The sequence below is a fragment of the Trachurus japonicus genome, chromosome 23, assembly GCF_045865225.1.
Source record: "Trachurus japonicus isolate A0001 chromosome 23, Traja_1.0".
Lineage (NCBI taxonomy): Eukaryota > Metazoa > Chordata > Actinopteri > Carangiformes > Carangidae > Trachurus > Trachurus japonicus.
In genome coordinates, this window is record NC_140929.1 from 10,279,533 (window position 1) to 10,300,655 (window position 21,123).

General features: G+C 42.5%; 1 protein-coding gene across 2 annotated transcripts in view; it reads right to left on the minus strand.

Moving 5' to 3' along the window:
* snd1 (staphylococcal nuclease and tudor domain containing 1) overlaps nucleotides 1-21,123 on the minus strand; it is a 172,214-nt gene that overhangs the window by 57,579 nt on the left and 93,512 nt on the right. For both annotated transcript variants that reach the window (XM_085769868.1, XM_085769867.1), the window contains exon 17: nucleotides 7,220-7,408. In XM_085769868.1, coding sequence (XP_085625994.1) covers nucleotides 7,220-7,408 — 189 coding nt within the window. The remainder of the gene's footprint in view (nucleotides 1-7,219; nucleotides 7,409-21,123) is intronic.

Below are 21,123 nucleotides of genomic sequence, written 5' to 3' on the forward strand. Positions count from 1 at the left end.
TGTCCAAACCTTCAATAAAGTTTTTAAAAAAATCAACAAACTCAGCAAATTGAGAAAAAAAGGCTTTTTCGCCTTTATTGAACAGGAGAGTTGACAGGAAATGGCAGTGAGAACCATAGCCTCAACACATGGGGCTAAACACTGCCCCAAGCAGCACTATTTTCAATCAAAAATGTAAAAAAATAAAGTGTCAGTACAAGAATAAGTGCCTGGGATTGGGCAGTGAGGTAGTTCAGGAACCAGCACATTTTCCAGAGCTTGTCATCTCTGTTCACATCTGCTGCCTGGTTGTTCTGGAGGTGTAGATACCTGAAAAAATATAGACACAGGTAAGCTACCTTGGATGAAAGCATAATATAAAACATAATATTCATATAAAACATAATATTTATATATTCATATAAAACATCATATTCATAATTCTCATGTGTTGTGACTATGTGACATGTAGGCTACTGTCTATATTGTAAATTACATTGGACTGTAAGCTACTGTTTACAGTTGAATAAAAATCCTATGCATAATAGGCCTACCATCTATATTGAAATTACATTGGACTGTAAGCTAACGTTACTGTTAATACTAGTACTGTATGTGATGATGACTGAATAAAAATCCTATGCATAATACAAATACATGCCCATTAGCAAGATGTAAACATGATACAACATAGGAAGAAAGACATACGGTAGCTCTCATTAGCCTACTGTAATAATAATAAACAATAATAAATACCTCCATCGGTGATCGGTGTTGCATCTGCAGGTGACTTTCGCCCCTGGGGTGCGGTTGAATCACCTTCGAGGATTACGTTAGGGTGGTAATTATTCGTCCTACTCGGTTTCAAAACCTAAAAAATCATCGTCCTCATCTTCGTCGTCTAAAAACTTATACTTCGTCCATAAATACCGGTCAATTGGTTCCAAGGGTTCAAAGTCCGGATCAGCAATAAAACTGAGTGAATAGTTTTCATCAAGATCGCTTTTTTCACTCACTTCGGAGCTCCCTCCGTCTTCCGCCATGATTTCAAAGTTTTTTTTTTTTTTTTTTTAAAGTCCCATGTGGCATTGCGACGCTCCTACGTGTATTCTGATGCATTTCATTGGCCAAGAGACCGGAAATAGGCGGAAAAAACTACAAAGACTACAAAATGACGTATCCGCTTTCCCGGTTTGAAAGGTAGAATGACGCAACAGCGCCCCCGGTTTTAATGGTAGAAATGCGGTAATGCTGTCCCGGTCTAAATGGGTTAAGGAAGCAGTGAGCATGGTATTAATAGAAAAGAGACTGTCATCCATGGAAACCAAACAGGGCTGTCTGTGTGCAATTCTACATAGACTATTTACAGACGACTGAGAATCAGCATGCCACGTATATATCAGAAAATGTTCCTTCATTGTACAAATCACATGTTTTCTTTTTAAATAACGCTCCAGGTAAAACACAAGATACCACATACACTTTCATAAAAAAATCCTATTATTGGAACTGGACAGAATGCGGCACATAGCTAATCCCTGAGAGTGAAACCAGTCCTCTGGAGGTAAACTTCCTGCATCCTGAACTAAGAGACACAAGCCTATTAGCCTCGCTAAAAGCCCAATTATCTTGATTCATCCACAGCATGTTCCTGTTTAGCCAGGTGTGTGATGTGCTGACTGCTGAGAAGACACAGCTTATATGGGAGGACAGGGAGATGCTGCTTTTAAAAACTTTCAAAACAATAATAAAAAAAAAAAGCATAAAAAGGCGAGTGGCATGGGGGGAAGGGAGGGCGAGGGAGGGGTTTCTGGTAAGATGTCGAGATGTTTGCCGTGCAAGGCGGCGAGTGGCTTGGCCCTTGAGAGGCTGAGCCAGAGGCAACTACAGGGGTAGAAACTGCACATTGCTGATACAATCAGACTTGATTACAATGCCGGTCGGCCAATCACAGCAAATCAAAGTGCTGGTCTGAGCCGTGTGTTAATGTATACTTGTGTACAGGTCCTTGGGGCACAGTGGCCTTCAAGTTGGCTGGACTCGCAACTCTGGACTCCAACCAGGAAAAGAAAAAAAAGAAAGAGAAAGCTGAAACAAGATTAAGTACTTCCATCAGGTTCCGCCAAGGACACGTCACCAAGCTCAATGTCAAAGCGATGCTGCTTCAAGTACTTTGACAAGCGGCGTTGATGGACGGGTGAAGTATAAGAACCGGCAGCACCGGATCCTGGGTTTATACTTCCGAGGGATTTTTTTCCCCCTCAATAATAAAAAAAGAAAGGGGGATAAAAGTGATGCAGGTGTCTGACGCACTGTGACCAAAGAGAAGGCCGAGGAAGGAACTGTCCTGCACAATCCAAAAAACTGTAAAGCATTTGAAGGGGAACAAGGGCACGACACAGGGCATCTGAAAGGACATTAATCCGATTAATAAGAAGGGATTCCGAGATGATTAGTTGAAGGAGGAGAGGGAAAAAAAAGAGAGAGGGGGAACAAGTGATGAGAGTTAGCAGAAGGATGCGAGAACACTGAAGAGATTGAGAAAAGGACAGTGGTCTGTGAAGAGGGCTGAGCGGGACTGAAGGAAAAAGTGGGCGGGTGGTGGGAGAAGGAGAGTCCCGTGACATGAGGATATCCTTAACAGGGGTTGTCATATCCTCTTTTGTTCCCTTCTTCCCCTCTCTCTCTCTCTCTCCACTCTGAGACCCATTGGAGTGCGTTAATCTCCTTCAAGGTTCGGTAATTACAGCAAAAAAAAAAAAAACCTTGCTCAACAGAAAGCGCACTGGTTATTATTGAGGGGCCGATTGTTGATTCACCTCTTCATAATTAGGCCACCCCAATTACTAGCACGTTTCCTTCCTCTGCTAGCTCACAGCTATTGGCTGGCTTTTTCATTTAAGCAAATGTATGCCTTAACCTGTTAATGTCCCGCCATGGGATTATATAATTTCCTTTACAGCAATGTATAAATTGTTAGCCACAAGGGGTGGTCTTCTTTTTATTTCCTATGAAAACGCCTTTAAAACAATCATTCAGGAATTTCAGATAATCATCATTTGTTGCTTGTTCTTCTCTAGAATCTACTTTTGCTTATGCCTTTACAGTATATGCCATTTCATATACTACTCATGTTCTACATTTCTATCTGAATAAAGAGACCAATGAATGGTATCCATGAAACTGTTCAGTTTCAAAAACTTACGAGAAATGCCCATTTGATTGAAAACAACTTTGTTATGAATAACATGCACTTTGATCCAATGTAGATCAGTCATCTCAAATGAATGCTGAAAAGAAATGGAAATCTTATTTGTCTACCAGTGAATGTGAGATAAATACTGTATGTGAGAAAATACACTGTTTCAAAAAAAGAACTGCAGAGCTTCTCCTCAACATACTAAATATAGCTGTTAGTCATTAATGCCTTATTATCAACAGCAAAAAAGAAAATTACCAAAAGGGATTCAACACTGGAGGATGGTTAAAAGCTCAGGCTTGCAAAGAAGAACCAAGAAGCTTGTGGAAAGGAAATGGATTCCTTTTCATTACCCCAGCTCTTCATTTCAGAGTATTTCATTTCATTTTTTGTTTCTGAGTTTAGAAAAAAGAAAAAAGAGAGAAAAAACATCTCTTGAGGGATGATCAAATATTGACAAAACACACCTTAGGTGAACTTAAATGAAAAATGCAGCCAGTGTCTCTATAGTTGAAATCTCTGCTCCCGGACCACTGCTGCTATCTTGTCATATTTATTTCCCTCAGCTGCAGCTTGGGAATACTGGAACATCATATGAATAGCTGCAATGAGCCGTCTCATATTACAATGACAAAACGCAGTGTTTTTGCAATGGGTCTTGTTTACAGAGATGCCTGGTAAGCAAGAATTAGTTTTTCTACCCCTAGGAGGATCCAAATATACACAAGAATGCTCTGCAAAAACCGGGCAAGAGATTTAAGAAGAGGGCAACGAGCATCGCTTGGCAACAACCGACTCATTGTTAAAACGACATGGAAATAAGTTTATACAGTGTCCCGGGTCCGTCTTCTAGCTGAATCATGTAAACGTTAACGCTGAAAGCGTGACAATGGCTTCTGACAGGGCGACACGCTTTAGAGAGATTTATGTAAACAATAGCTTAGCCATAAATAAACATAATGGGGAGCAAGAATTAGGAACGTGGCTCGGCCTACAACTTGAGTCTTCCCGCGTGCGTGGAGAATTAGGTTTGCTGCAAGGACAGTTCCAAGAGATGCTGATGCGCAAGATGAAAATATGCTGAGGTCTAGAAAAGGCTCTTCTCCAAACCCTTTGAAATGCTTCATTTAGAACACAATCACTTTGTCCCATTGGTCTCATTGTAGCAAAAACTCATATTCACTTAAGTCACTCGAACTAAGCAGTTTTGGTTCAGGATGCTACAGCAGCAAGCCTCAACCCACAACCCCCCACCCCAATGTTGTCCTGGGTCCCGGTTGGACCACCAACGCAAAGTTTCCTTTAATGAGTGTGTACGTACACACACACATCTTGCGAGCGCACTTCATTACGACAACCTTGCTTCCTTGTGGGGACGCCTGACACAGCAGTACCCACTGATGTCTTCCATATCCACAGCCGTAGGGACAATAAAGAGAGGGCAATGAGAAAAAAGAGGAAGAGTGGGAGGGGAGATGAGGAGGAGATGCAATCTGCCCTACCTAGCCTCAGCCTACACACAGACAAAGACCAGCCATGACTTCAAAAGAGAAAGACAGGAGGGGGGGAAAAAAAATTGCCCAGCTCTCAGCTATTCTGGAGATGGTCTCTACGGGTTAATTAGAACACCAAGTCCCACCTCATCTGCCTTCAAGTTGCATCGTATGCATTCACACACACATGCAACTAACTGCCCCGTGCTCTATTAACACAAAACACTCTCCACACACACACAAACAAATCAGGCTGTGGTTGATCCGTGCACCGGTGCCTTTGGCAAACTAACATCAAACATAATCACTGTCTGTCTGCTCGGCTCAGGCCCCCGTCCTGCCGTCTTTCCTCTCGGCCCTGTCCGCACTCAGGTTAGCTCAAGTCAAAACCTTGTGGTGAAAGTCAATCTGTCTCCACGCTGCAGAGAGGGGCTGGAAACCGGTAGTGAAATTGTCATCAGAGGTGTCAGGAATGTGAATTTCTCGCTGGAGTTAGATTTAAGATGGCAGGGTCAGTGTGCTCACATCGCTGGCAAGATCTTTTTTTTTTCCCCCTCCAGACAAAGACTCACCTGTGTGCCACAAAATCTTTTTTTTTTTGTCGAGAAAAGACGACGACACAGGTGGAGAGTGTTTGTATGAAAAAGAGGAAGGCCAAGAGAGCAAGGGAGACGAGTAGGAGCTTGCCGACTGTGATGGATTCAGAGGAGGGAGAAAAGAACACAGGCCCTCTTTTCTTGGCTCCGGCGATACATCACATTTATTTAAGAGAATAGGTATCTGCGACTCCTTAAGGACCCAAAATAGGTAGAAGTGAGCGGAGGAGCGGGAGTTCAAGAGAAGGAGAGGTGGAAAAAGAAATAAGTAACGGGGATGGGGAGAAGGAGGACAAGGATGACAGCTGGCCGGGCACTTCATGCATCTGGCAGGGGTGACTCGTGGAGCCATAATGAAAATGCAGGGTGAGATCGGGATCAGTGTGAGAGAAGCCTCCATCCATCAAAGGACTCCCATTGAGGAAAGAAAGCTTCGATGATAACGGCAAATATGTGGCTATTCTGCTGCCCGGAGGGAGCATTTCCACAACACTGTAGCTGTAACTACCACTCACTGCATGTTGTTAATACATTTGAAGCAATTTCATGAGGCACGTAGGCGGATGGACTGTATTATTTCTTAAAAGGGGGCTGTCACACTGGATAGGCTGATGTGTCCTCCTTTACCTTCATACTGTATGTGTCATGAATGGTCTCTGAGCCTGAGCAGAGGCAGACCCAGGATCTGGGCCAGTCCAGTCTGGAGGTCAGATACAGTTAAAGTTGGCATGGGGACTAGTGGGGAGTAAGCTATTGTATAATAATGAGAAATGTTACATGTATTAACAACATAGCCTTAAACCACATCCTGCTGTGATCAATATATAATAAGGTTACAACAACGTTACAGTGTTATTAATTGCAGAACCGTATGTCCCACCCCCCACCTCACCCTGACCCATTTCCTAAATGAATTCTTGTTCATTTTGTATGGTATATGTGATATGATTGGCTTTTAAAGTGTTTTAATGCGTGTTTTTTTAGGGATCCTAATATACATACTGCTTTGTTACATAATACATGCTTCTGTGTTGCACTCATTAAGATCTCTTCTGAGCAGATTTCTGTCAAACAATTCGGAGTTGTGGCTTAAAACTTTAATTATAACAGCAAACTTATTGAAAAAAAAATGTTGGGTTGAAATCAGGTTTGGACCCATAAATAGTTAATGGGACGGGCCAGACCAGGCTCGGAGAGAATGTACACAGGCTCATGTTAGGACAGACTGTATTTTTTTCTTCCTTTTTTTTTTTTTTTTTTAGGTCTGACCGAAGCTCTAGTGTGATGAAGAAAGAAGAAATCTAATTTTTGTATTGACGGAAGACAGAGGTCTTACTGCGCGTTGCCAAAAGAAGCATGTGGTTGCCAAGCTCTGACAGAATGTGCTTGTGTTGTTCCCTTATTAGAACAAACAGCTTTTTATGTGACTGCACCTTTACTTCTACTAATGAACTGCTAACAAGTACTGATGTTGAAGGTTGAGGGGAGAGCTGGCTGATGGTGGAGCTGGACTACGACAAAAAAAACAAACACAGACCCCCTTTAACAACATAAGTAAGGCCGCTTGCAGTTTTTTTGTGCACTAGCCAGACCTGGAACACCATAGATCTGGGATGTGAAAGCCAGCAAAGTAAATCCTCATGTGCTAACCCCGGGCTGATGGTTGCTGTGATACCAGACAGTTTTTCTATATAGCACCTGAAAAACATGACACCGATGGCCTTTTGCTGAATGATACTTCTAAGACATATGTATCTCGCGCCCTAACTAAATTTAAACAACACTAAACTACTGTAGATGTCCTGCTGGCGAAAAAAGAAAAAAACATTCAGGTGCTTCTTTCACCACTTGGAAGCTTTATGAAGACAGTTTTATGTCATTTGGGGGCAGTCGTCACTTTGATAGTTTAATACTATACTTTAATCTTGCAGTGTCTGTGCAGGGAGACCTACCTTTTCTTTCCTCTGCCGACATCCCTCCTCAGCTGAGACCAGGGTTTTGTAGTAGGCGCTGCGCTCTGCTGTGAAGTGGACCTTGGACAGAGCGTTTTCTACCAGCGCCACGGACAGATTCACACCCTCGATGTGCAGCCAGCCAATGAAGTTCCCCGCTTTGTCCATGCTCTCCACTTCGACCTCCACCTGGAACAGAGGAATAAGAGCAGAGGAGAGGAAGAAAAGAGGCCGGTTAATGTTCTGTGTCCAAGATTACATTACAGCAATGAAGTTGAGAGAGGGGCGTCCTCTGCAGAGACACCACTGCTCTTATGTAGAAACATTAATGACACTTGTGAGCTCGCTGCTGATTATGGGGTGTGCACGCAGAGCAATGCTTCATTCCACTGCTGTGGACAACACCATATGAGTGGTCTTTTGTCTTGGTCACCACAGCTCACACAGTTTCTGAGCACAAAAAATCCTGCAGGGGCTAACTTGCCCTTGACATCCTTAATTAAGCTCCACTGTCGGATTCTAATAGATGCAACTTCTGTGTCTTTTTCTGCAAATGATACAATTCTCAAGTGTGAAAATCAGAGGCTGCACAAACAGTGAGAGTGGTTCTGAATAACTGCTGCATTTGCACTTCAACCTAATTAAGACTCAAAATATTGTCATCTACTTTTTTTTTTTTTGCAATGTGAATCATTTGCAATTAGTGACAGCCAAGATGCAATTCCTATAAGTTAACAAATGAGGGCACTGAAACAGCTAACCCTGCTGACAAAGTAGGAAAGATCTTACAACACTGGCCATGATGGACTGTAACCAAATTCTGCCTATTCAGGCTAATTATCTATTCATTACGTTTTGTTTCATAAGTGATGGACGACCAGGGGAAAGGGAGGGGGAAAAAAAAAATCAATCGATTTTATCCTAGTCTAAAGCCTCCGTCAGCGGAAAAAAGTGAGAGGGCAGGTGTGTTGAAGAGATACGGAGAAGTCAAGCGATTAAGACTCGGGCTGCTTAGCCCTGCAGCCACAAGGGAAATCTGAAGGGAATTAAGTTTGTAAACTGCTCTGCCTTGTTCTCAGAGAAAGTTAAAAGCTTTTATTAATGAACGCATTATCGGTTCCATTATTACACATAGAATTGACAGCGTATGCATATTGCAGTGACAGACGTATACTTCAGCTTCCTGGATGCATTTTCTATTCATATCAAACCATCAGCACTTTGAGAAAATGGCTAAAAAGCACACAAACATTCTGTCGCACCAACACTTTTTACAGTGGCACGTCAATGCATATCTTTTCCCTATTAAACGCGACGCATATAATAATTACTGTACTAGTCTCTGATATGGTAAAAAGGTACTGTAAAGGCTCAATAAAAGACAAAGAGCATCTAGGACAGCGTTGTACTCTCCCAGGTCCTGACCACGATACAATCTAAGTTCACTCGTACCTCATCTGCTCTGGCGTAATCTGCATTCTCTGACTCTCTTCCCTTCTCTGCTATCTCGGATACTCACCCCCCATTTTATCTCTCTTTGTCTCTAAGTGCAGAAGCAGTTACATAACCAGGCTATTAGAGCATCACTGGTCCTCCGAGCACCCAAATGTCAAATGGGAAAGTGGGCGAGTGCTGGGAAAAAGAAAGAAAGAAAGAAAAAAAAGGCTAGAATGGCTAGAACAAACTTAACTGTTACCAACTACCACTGAGGCAGCAAATGCAAAAATAAAAATAAAACAGCACTGACAACTAAAAACAACTCCTCACAGGGGAAAAAAATTCCAATTTCGAGGGAAAATAGAAAGTATAAGTAAACTCTGACTGGTGCAGCCGTCGGCCGTCTTCTTCTGGACTACAATCTGTTATGAATTGATTAATGTAGGTGTTAAAATTAGAATTAGTTTGCTCCCGAAACCAAAAACTGTTTATTATTACTGCAAAAAACATTACAAAAGGCATCTGTACAGCAGCAGCCTTTTGAGACCCTCTAGCAACACATCTTACTTTGATTAGCCCTTTACTGTGGAGAGGAGGTCTAACCATCAGGAATAATTTATAAAATATGCCGATTTATACTGCAAAGTTTAAAGCAAGATGAAGCATAAAGAGCTGGAATAATAGCTCTACAGCCTTCACGTCAGTCCAGAGATATCACTTTAGGTGCAGGAAGTCATCTTGACGTCTGTCTACACTTATCCCTTTATACCCAAAGGTTTGCTTGAGGAAAATATAGTTCTACCGCATATGTAGCAACTACATAAATGTGATGTATGTCACAAACAAGTGGGAAAAAAATCACACAGGAAGAGAAGTCAGATCAGTCACGCTTTTCACGACATCCAGAGATGACAGGAGAACGAGCGGAAGAGATACGCCGAGAGGAAGGAGCTGTTTAAGTCAAATTACTCACAACACAGATATGTGGTCCTGCACTCTTTCCATCAGAAAGGAGCAAATTAGTCTGTGTTCGTTTCCCCAGACCACTGATAGAGGAAACTTCATTTGCCACATACTGCCAGGCTTATGGAAGAAAGATTTGCCCGGTACATGACAACAGTGCACTGTGACAAGAGGGGTGACATTACCGCACACGGCGTTAATAATTACAAATAGGGTTTCTGAAGAATGTCAGTAATATGGTAGAAAACATCTAAAATGACATCATGATTGGCGTCGCAGCAAGGTCAACAGGCTACACACACACACGCACACACACACACACACACACAGAGCAACTTGTGAAATACACAGTGAAAGGACTTGTTGTCTGCCCCTAGCAGAGATGATAATTGCCAATTCATAAGCACAAACACCCAGCTTATCTGCACCCTTTCTGAATACCAATACTGTCTTCCAGGGCAATTAGAGGAACTCCAAACGTTAAAATAAACAAATCATGTGGAGATTTTTGTAAATATTACTGAACTATGCACATTAGTTATAATTACATGCTACTCTTTCAAATCAGATGTGGTATAAAAAAGAGAAAAGAGATAAAAAGAAAAGATAAAGCCAAACAACAAGCAGAGGATTCAACATAACCAAGAAGTCAATCAATTGAAAAACTGAAGTCATTTCAACTGTTACATTTATCCTTGTGGTCAGAGTGTGACACCCACACTTAGTCAATAACATAGGAGAATTATAAACCGTGGGTGACCGAGACCTTGAGAGCGTCGTTAAATAAAGAGAAACTGGCATTTCACCGGGCAGCGGGGAGGAGATGAAAGAAGCTAATAGGAGAGGTCAAATGTGAAATTAAGAAGGACAAATTAATTTATAAAAGAGAGCGCAGGTCTAATTTTCCACTGGCAGAATAAGATCAGCTTGAAGAGGCTTTAAATCCATGGCAGGATTGCAGAGTAATACTGTTGGTACAATATGTCGCACTTAATAACAGTAAAGAGAGGGAAAAATGGAGGGATGACAGCTCCTTTATCCAGTGGCCAATCACTGCCAAAAATGAGCATATGTCACTTTCTCTCCGTGCTTTTAGATTCTTTTTCAGCCCAATTTTTTGCGTATGTTGTCATAGATATCGTTATATATACATATTGTTATATAAATGGCTCCTTTGAACAGCTGCAGCAAGTTACGTATCAACCTTTCTGGCTTTAGATAGGATGAATTTCAGTGTTTATTGGCATTTATCATGTTTTTGACATGATGATATATGTCAATTTAATTATCAGTTGATTATTTCTTAATTAGAATAATCTTCACTTGAGGATGATTGTAACAAGTCATCACTTTGTGTGTAGACACAGTGCCACCCCAGAGCTCAGGAACATGATCAGAGTTTTAGGAATACTCACAAGTGTAATTTGAGTTCCCCCTCCCTTTTAAGTAAATAGCTTTGGTCACAATGTGGAGAGGACAGGGGAGGCGGAGTGGAAACTGCTTTGAGTAGAGCCCAGATGGTTCCCAGCGGAGGCCTCCTCCGAGCCAAGATGGCTCCCGCCGGAACACAAATGGGCTCTGGTAATCTCATAAACGCCGGGATTGTGTCGACACAGTGGACAGAAAAGAGAAAAAAGGCACAAAAAAAAATACGCATACACACAAACGCATGGGGGTGTACGTGCATGCACATACACATGTGCAGGCAGCCATTCACAAGTAGACAAAGACAAAGCCATTTGGTAGCACTGAAGTGAAACCTGGCCCGAGGGCATGTTTTAAAACTGCAGCAGATTTAATTCACTTAGCTGTTTGAGAGTGAACGAAAAGAAAAAAGAAAAAATCAAAAAAGACTGCGGTAGGTGACACATCATGTCAGAGCCATACCCCACACTAAAAGAAAATGAAAGAACACAGTGGGCTGGCAATTTAAAAATTGGCAAGCAATGGGATTTCCTTTTATCGCCACATCCAAACAAAACAAATTGTGAATACCTGGAGGGCAAAAAGAAAATGCATAAACATCCAAAAAGTTACAGAGGACAGGGTGTGGCCACTTTGTACCGCAGCCCCTGTGGTCGAACCTGGCACACGTGTTTGAACCTCAATTCAAGTATTGCTCCATGCATTCATTAACCGCTGTGCTTTATCTCAGCACGGGATGAAAAAAAACAAGCTATAAACATAATGCAAGGTACAGAGGAAATTAATCTGTCAGTCAGTGCCTTCAATCATCACTGACAGCAGCTCTGCCACTACTTAAATCTGAGTTTTACAGCTCATTCCAATTACTGAGATCACACTTATCCCTGTGGAGATTTTAAGTTTGCATGAGTCAAATTACCAGTTTTGGTCATAAACTTTAAAGGCTGAGGCTTTGACAGTAGCAAACATAGCATTTGTTCTGCGCGCATGCTGCCCGACTGCTGCTGGTGTGAGTGTGTGTGTGTGTGTGTGTGTGTGTGTGTGTGTGTGTGTGTGTGTGTGTGTGTGTGTGTGTGTGTGAAGTGTGTTTGGACGTGCCTGTCAAAGGGGCCCCTGTAATGTGCAGATGCAAGCAGTGAACACCGGGAAAACAGACTGGCAGGTGGAGACGTTTTGGCATGTCTTCATTCATTCTCATTAAGGAGCAAGGAGATGGCTGCTTTTATGGCTACTGTTCTCTGGTACTTGGCTCTTAAGTTTACATGTGTGTGTGTGTGAGTGTGTCTGTCCATACGTATAAAATATAATCAAAGTGAAAATATCGGTAGTTTCAAGTGTCAAATGAAAGGATGAAGGGGATATTTTTTTCATATTTATTGGAGTGTTAAAGGATTAAGTGCTCATCACATTAATGAATCTGTGTGTGTGTGTGTACCAGATGTCAGCAACACACGGCACATGACAAGCTAAGAGAAGGCCAAAAGTTACCCACTAATTAAGAGCATCAGTTCCCCCTCTCCATCTCTAACTATTTCTTCATCTCCCTCTTAACCATGACTCCCAAGGAAAGTCATGACAGGGATAGGACGAGAGAAAGGATGAAAGGAAAAACAGAACCAAAGGATGAAAGGACAAAAGGACAAAAGAACATGGGATTGAAGGAGAGAAAGAGAGGACGATAGAAACAAAGAAAGGACGAATGAAAGGAGAAGAAAAGGGTCAGAAGAAAGGACGAAGAAAGGAAAAGAAAGGAAAAGAAAGAAAGACTGGAGTCACTCCCACCTACAGCCCTTTGCTCATCCAGCAGAATAAGCCATTTATCAAACTGAGCCTTGGAGAAGATTGAGGAGTGATGTGGAGGTGTGTGTGTGTGTGTGTTTTTGTGTGTGCTCCTTTGTGTGCCGGGGTAAAGAGATCAAAACTCCTCTAAGCAATGAGTGATCCTAAGCCGTTCCTTGAGGTGCAAAGTGGGGAGAAAGGGGAAAAAGGGGGTAGAGCAATCAGATAATCCCTACACCTTAATTCATATTCCTAACCTTCCCTATTCACTTAAAAAAATCAATGGCTCTGAACACTTAATTCAGAGTCATGAATGTCACATGAAGAGGACGGGTTGTCCTTTTCATAGCCACATGTGGATTTAAGCAGAAAAAAAAAGACTGAGCGTCAATGGGTCAGCCTCGCTGCACTGAGATCAGTCTTGCGTGAAAACCCCATTTCGGGGTATGGACGGCCCCGTCCGACGAAAGTCCATTATCTCTCTCTCTCTACTGCCCCACATGTTGGCTGGTATGGATCATTTTTCTAAGTGGACACACAGCGTCTCTTTGAATGATACATCTGTACCACCGAGGCAAAGACCTATGACCACAACTCCGATCAGATTTCAACCAGAAATCAATATGGCGGTGAAGGTGTTGCTGTTAGGCGGAGCCGTTTAATCAAAGCTAAATTGGAAACAGAATCAAAGTGTCCAGGATGAGAGATGAGCGTGGAGCAAAAACAAATAAATAGACAACTACTTCTAGGTAATAAATACACTATTAGTGTGACGGAGTTGGTAAAAGCCGTGTCAGCTACTGTATGAGAAAGGGAACGTGTGTCTACGCAGCCATCCTGTAAATGTGTGTGTGTGGAAGGTAGAAGCCTGGCTGTGATCCAGTGTGTGTGTGCTGATAGGAACATCAGTACATAGATGTTCCTGTTTGTGACGGCACTGACAGTGTGGAAAAACCAGAGAGAGGAGAAAAAAAAGACAAGGGTACATCTTAATATGTATAGTGGGAAATGTTTGCCTGAAAAAAAGGAAAAGGACAAGATGCTGGATGTATAATACCCTAACAGCCTGGAGATGTTGATGGAGAAGTGAACAACGCTGTAATTTGGTTAAACACACATATCACGAGTGCTACGACCACACCACTGCATGTCACAGCCTAAAATCATCCCACCGTCCATTATCAATAGTGCATGGCCATTACTAAGGTCCATAAACTGCTGTTAATGGAACATAGCCAGAAACAGGGACACATGCTGAACCCTTCAAACCAAACATTAGTTGTTTGATTACGGTAATAGGCTTTTCAGGTGTCGTTATCTTGACGTCCAACTGATGGAAAGACCCAAATCTAACAAAAACACTTGTCTTTCTTAAGTGCTACACTTGCTTAGTGCCTTTCACGCTATGTTATCAGGAATGCCTTAGTATTAAAAAAAAAAAAAAAGGCTAAATGTGCTGGCATGTCATTGTGGTCGAATCGAGAGAGGAAAAGGCCAGTTGGTTTCCGGAAGAAATCCATAAATATAGATCACCTTTAAAAAAAAAAAAAAAAAGGAAAAAAAAGAAAGAAAGAAAAAGGGCCGCGCCGGAGAGACAGAGAAGAATAAATGAATGAATTAAACAAACCGCTATTGATCCTTTAATGGCATAGATCAGCCAGAGATGTAAATAGCGTGTTAATGGGGCCTGTAATTAAAAAATAAAATCTTCACATGGGGAGAGAAGCTGCAGCCTGTGTTGGAGGCAGGTGAGCTGCAAACTGATGATCCGTGTATAGTCGCCACTGCAAAAAGAGAGTAAGGGGCAACGAGGGTAAAAGAGGTCACCCATGACCTAAAGGTGGTAAAATGCAGGCAATGAGACGACTCTCTGTTTTACTGACGTCAGCTAATGTGGTTGACCTATTTTATCCAACCCCTCCAAACACATGATGAAATTAAACATGAAATTAGTGAGACATCGTCAGTGTCATGTTTACTGTTGACAGGCAGTGTTGGACCTAAAAAGGAAATGAGACAGCAGCAGGTGACAGGTCTGATGATGGAAAATAAACTATTTCTATCAAGGGGGAAATATAATAAAAGTTGAGTCCTGTGGTTTGGGCGATTTTCTTTCATCACCATGTCCACACAAAACAGATTTAAAAAAAAAAAAAAAAAACTGGAGCAGATAGACTGCATTATCTGCAACAACAACATAGTGGGACTATTAGAATGAGAAAGGTTGGATGAGGTGAGGCTTCCCTGTCGGCTATCCTAAGCCAGTAGGATGCCTGTGGGTGCTGGTTATTGACTGTTCCTGCGTTGGCAAGCTAGCAGTACAGCTAAGCTCTAGGCCAAGGGCCAAACCTCTGGCAACAACCAATTCCAAACTAGGTTGGTTCATTAACTATCGGATCACGGGGTCAGGACAGACAGCTATTTGTCACATGTTGATCGAGTTAATCCTGGGAGGGGGGAAGGTTGTAAAATATGCTGGAAAAACCATGCTGAATTATTTCCAAGCTAGTGTTTATAAACACACGTAATGAATAAACACATTTGGGCAAAATAAGGGGATAAAGCAGTGAGTGCACTGCAAAATAAATACGAGTAAAACTGAAAGGGCGGGTCTGGGCTGGGATGCAGCTTTAAAAAGACCTTGCACTGAACAAGAACTGACAGGGAAAAAGGATGGCAGAGCTTGAAAGAAGCCGTCTGTTTACAGCGCGCCGTCAGGTGAAGCTTGGCCTCGGAGCTCGCTGCAGAGCTGAGGTGGATCACAATCTGTCCGTCTGAACAATTTGGTGGCAGAACTGTTTCGGGACCCACAACACAACTTCTTCAAATACCCGTCTGCAGTTATAGAAGTTGTTGCAATGAGGAAAACAAAAAAATCTTTTACCGACTCACTCACTCGACAGAAAAATTAACCACAGCACGTACACCTGGTCTGGAGCAAACTGTTCCTTCTGTTAAATTTCAGGAGAGTCAGGTTAGCTTTGATCGACAGGTTCTGCAGTCGTGAGGGACTTCCTTGGCTCTTACACGCTTCATTGAGGGGGGAAAAAGTAGCAATATCCAGTAGGAATTTGAACATTTCACTCTTTTTCCAATAGTTTTGACCAATCCAAGGATAGAGCAGCGCTGCCAGCAGTGGTACAATAACATGCACACCGGGCAAGAAAGTGTTCATGTGTGTGTGTCTCTATGTCTGTATAGACTATCCCAGGGTGATCAATGTGACTCAGGGGGTCCCATGCATCACTGTCATCGGACGGCTGCCGTCTGTCGGTGGCAGGGTGGGGAAAAGTCAAACCGCTTCTCGAATGGCCAAGGCCATTAACGGTCAGGCAAACAAGCATGATCCCCACCATTAAACCTGCCTGATGCCCATTAATGAGTTTTTCTTTCATCAATAGATAATTGATGTTTGCCCTGCATCGCCGTTGTGACAAAACAGGTGAATACAGGGGACACGGGTACAGAGGGAGGGAGGAGAGGAATGGGCGGGCAACGGCCGGATGAGCTTCTAGTTAATGCAGGTGGGAGACTGAATAATTTAGCGTCATTATCTGTTGGTCTTTTTTTGAATTTATTATATACCAACATCACTTTTTGCCATCAGTCCAGGCACCATGGGGGAAAGTGATGTTTGAACTTAGCTGCTGTTTGTCCCCGTTGTCCTCCTCAGTAAGAGTTAAGATGTTGACACGGGGTTCTGCCCGGCCGTCTTCAATGAATACAAAATAGAAACTGCCACTTTTTGCCACAGTGATCCCTTTATTGTTGATTTAAAGACAGCTTTCATGCCATTTGGCTTTCATAACGTAGCAAGCTGAGGAAGTCTCGGACCAAATGTTCTTCTCGCTGCGAGGCTTTCAAGGACAATTTTTAATTCAGTGTTTTAAACACTTATGTTTAAATGCACATTGGTCATAGACAGAGCTATTGGAATGGAGCTGTAATGCCAACCACGCTGATGAGTCCACACGGTCTGTATGCCGATTGAGAAAGTCCAAGATTTGTTCATTAATGAGCAAATTCATGAGTCATGATTAGTTGGCTAATTTGATATCTACAATAACGTGTTCAATCAATGCCCAGTGGCCTCTGCGGTCGTTAGAGGCTGTCATCTTTCTGCCAAACGTCAGAAAAGAAAAGGATATAAAAAAAAATGCCCAGGCTATAAAAATTCAAGTCTATAGTCTGAGTTACTGGCAGCGCTGAGAAAAGGTATTAAGTGGAAGAGTTAAACATAGGGAGCTTTTCAAAGGAGGGCTTTGAGAGACTTATGAAGCCTTCACAGAAAATGAGTCGAAGCAAAGATGGAGAGAGAGAAAAGGCAGAGGTCAATAGTGAGTCGATCACGGGAGAGGCTGGCGTTGTCCTTCCTGAATAACCCGCAGTAGACTTCTAAACCGGGGCAATGAATTATTGAGATCTCTCCTGCCAGAGGGAGAAGGGTTAACTTTACTGCACCAGGCATGTTACACACAGTATTGTCAAAACAGATTTGTCCCTTTTGCGAGTGACATACATTCTGAATGACTTTGCGTCCCTCGACTTTCTTTCGGCCATGAGTTGGGGGTTACGGTCAGTCCTTCAACAGCTACAGTATCCATTAACTTCACTACACTAGTGAGTTGAACTGTTACACTCCAAAAAAAAAATCACACTTGCACTTTTTTTGCAACACTGATCAGACCCAGTTATAATCCATTTAAGAGAAAACATGAAAACATGAAAACACAATCAAGGTCATGCTGAATCGTGGAAACGTAAATGGGCTCTGGTTGCGACCTGCAGGCCTTTGTGATGCTCACTGACCTTTTGTGATCTTACTTTTCTGTCATTTCACCCCCCCAAAGCCACAACATGGACAACAATTGGACACCACGGGGCTTTGACAAGTCTCACAGTGAAAGGGTCAGTGACACTGAGTAATGCAAGACCTGTGGTGATGCAATGACCGACAACCTTCTACATCAGTCATTGTCTCTCTATTCGGCCTAATGGATCAATACTGTTGTTAGGAAGCTTGATCCTTCAACTAACACATTACACTTAGCTAAGGCCTCCCATCTGAGTCCATTAACCAGATCCAGCCAGTCCTGTGATCCTCCCATTCAAATTACATGTATCCATGGTTTAAAGGGTTTGATGGAAGAAGGGGCTCAAAGCACATTTCATAAAACCTACTGTGTTTGAAAAAAGAAAAATCTGCAAGAGTCAGCAAACCTAATCATGCTAAACCTGTAGTTAAATTAGTTTATAGATTCTTTGTTATCCAGATGAAAGCATATCACAGCCCTCACACAGGACTAGAGGTAGCTGAGCAGGAGCAAGGCTCAGCATTGGGCCTGAACAGCCTGGTTATTAAAATCAATAACGGCAATAACTACAATCCATCTCATTTTTAAGAGTGGGGCGACATGGCATGTTGGTCGATGAATATTGAGCTACATTTGTAATATTACTAATATCATATAATTCTCCTTAACTGGATGGTGCTAGGGTGCAGGTGGGAAAACACAAATTGAACTAGGCTGTAAGTTATTGAATGGCCGTAAAAAAACAAATGTTACGCGGCTCTGTGAAAGTTATTACTCGGGAGCAGTTTTAATCTTTTTCAATGGCAGCACCACACGACCTGGCTACGACTAAGATCTAAAAGGAAACGAAAAAGTGGACAACTGAAGATCAATTGTGGCGCCAAACACGTTGGAATGGGCGCCGCAATTTGATTTTTAAGCATTTTTCACTCAGTTTCTACAAGTACATTGTGTTCCAGGTTGAGACACCCAGCTTCTTAAGGCCCCCGGGGGTATCGGTAAGCAGTGAGAGGTAAGACTCCAAATCTTCAAATTGCTGCCTGAAGCAGCGAGAGCTTGGTGGGTGCAGTCAAGCCACATTGAGCACATTTAGGGGTGGTCAAAATGATTGGAGAGGGCATTAAACCACATTACCTCTCAAAATGACAGCGTTGCTTTCTCGCACATCCATTTACACATACACCTTGGAGTACATAACCAGTAAACCCGGGCCATTATTTTGCAATCACCGAGCAGTGCAGCGACAGCAAGGACACAGAGTAAATAGGATATAACAACCACATGTTTTTACTGACAATTTTGAATGGTGGTTAAATTGAAGAGCAGATATTCTCTTTTGAAGGAGCATAAAAGGTGGTTATGAGAATTGTGGTTATATTGTTCATTAGGTCAATGCAGCAAACAGCATTCTGTGGTGAGCTAACAATTACAGATTAATAACAGGGTAATGCCTTTTACCATCTTGTATTATGTATTGATCTCATTCTATGTGTTTTACTCATTAAGCTATTTACTTTTTTATAAATAAGAGTAAAGCACATTAACTTAGATATATAGGAATAATAATTTGTTCAAAAAACATGGAATTTGTGATGCAGGTGGAGGACTCTCAGTAGCAACACTCAACAAATGTTTACTATTCTAATCTAAACGGGGTTTATAACTGTACAGGTAATGAGTGTAAAATAGACGGTAGCAGCCTTTACAGTTCTGCTTTATCAAACCCCTCCACATTCATATCCCCGCGGCGTGAGCAGCTGTTTCTTCACTCACGCTCGACTTGCTGCAGCTTTATGAATCGATTTAAGATTTCATAATGGAATTTTAAATATTTATAATTCTGTGGCTGCAATGACCAAACTACAGTCGTGTGCCATAGATAGCCCTGTGTGGGGGAAACAGAGGGGTTACAGGGTTCTTTAGTGGACTGTTCAGTGTACTGAAGGCTGGAGCCGTTGAGGCCGTTGAAAGAACAGTTGAGTGTCGACAAAGACACGAGGAGCGTGGACTGATCGACAGAAAATGGATTATTCCGAGTCAATTTAGATTTTTCTGCCATTCAAATGAAAATATTCCCAAGAGATGAGCTGGACACAAAATTAGGCAAAGATGTGATGTGGCTCGCTTCGTGATTCATTACTGGTTTAACAGTATCTCCTCCAAATTTCCAATTACTCAAAGAGAGATTTCATCAACAAGCCCTACATAAACACAAGCCTTGTAACTCTGGAGGAATCATTCAAAGTGTGGAAAAATTGAAAGAAAGCTTTAAAAAAAAAAAAATTGTGAAAATATTGCACTAGGGATAACATTTCTACACCTAGTGGCATTGTGTCAACATTATTTGGACTTCAATGACCTATGAGGGGAAAAAAGATGGCGGGTGAAAGCTAGAGGGGGCACGGAACAATCATGGTCGGGCCATGATCATTTGTCTCCACCTCCTTTTCGGTCCTCTTTCACCAGTTGACACGGCAAATGGCATAGCCGGCCTGTGTCACTCAAAAAGCCATTTCTGTCCTCCCAGCCTCTGCTTGCGCTGACAGAGTGAGAGAATGAGGAAGAGAGAGCGAGATGGGGAGGGGGGTGGGGGGTGGGGGGCAAAAAGGGGGAGGAGGAGAGCCGACAGAGGCATTTTTCAGTATGGCTTTTTGTCAATTTCTGTGTGCTTGTCAAATAGAGAGGCACGGTTGCTAGGCTGGTTGTTGGAGAGTTGTTAGGCAGGGGTTGAAGTTGGAGTATGAGGAAAGTGGCGGAGAAGAGCCGCTGGAGAGGTACTCCATGTTGCTATAAACTAGCAGCACAGCAAAGAGACAACATTTCATGCTGGAGGCTGCCAGAAGGCTGACAGACAGGAGGACATCCCCGCTTCATCTATTCTAGCTATTCATTAAATTTCTAAAGCGATGGTGTAAAAGGTCCAATAGAATATCCCTGCTGGTTTTTCAGTGGAAACATTATGAACGAGACACTTGCTTGCCAACAGTGAGCGACATGAATGAATCTTTCATGCCAAGAGGATGTCAGATATCATAAAACAGGAAATGATGATCTGACCCCCAGTCAGCGGCACCAGAGATAAAAAACCTCTTGAGACGAATCATCGTCTAATCATTCTTCAATTTTAAGCAATCCAATTCAACCTCACCGCGCGTTCAATCACATAAATGCCAAGTGACCATCAACACATGAGACGGCGGACCGAGGCTGAGGTTGGTGCGTGGTTGCCTTTTTTGTGTGTAGGAGGAGGGAGAGAGAGAGAGAGAGATAGGAGAGTGGGAACTGATTGAATCAAGTCATGCCTGTTTAGGAACCATGCAGTTAGTCCTGCTGGACAGCAAATGACAATTCATTGGCAAATATGATTTGCCCTCTATTTTCTTTCTTCAATCGTAGTGCACGTTGACCAGTCTGACTGCACTAGTATCAGCCCACGGCAGTTAATCTAATGAGCGCGGTGTCAAATAAATGGGATTACAGCTCTCC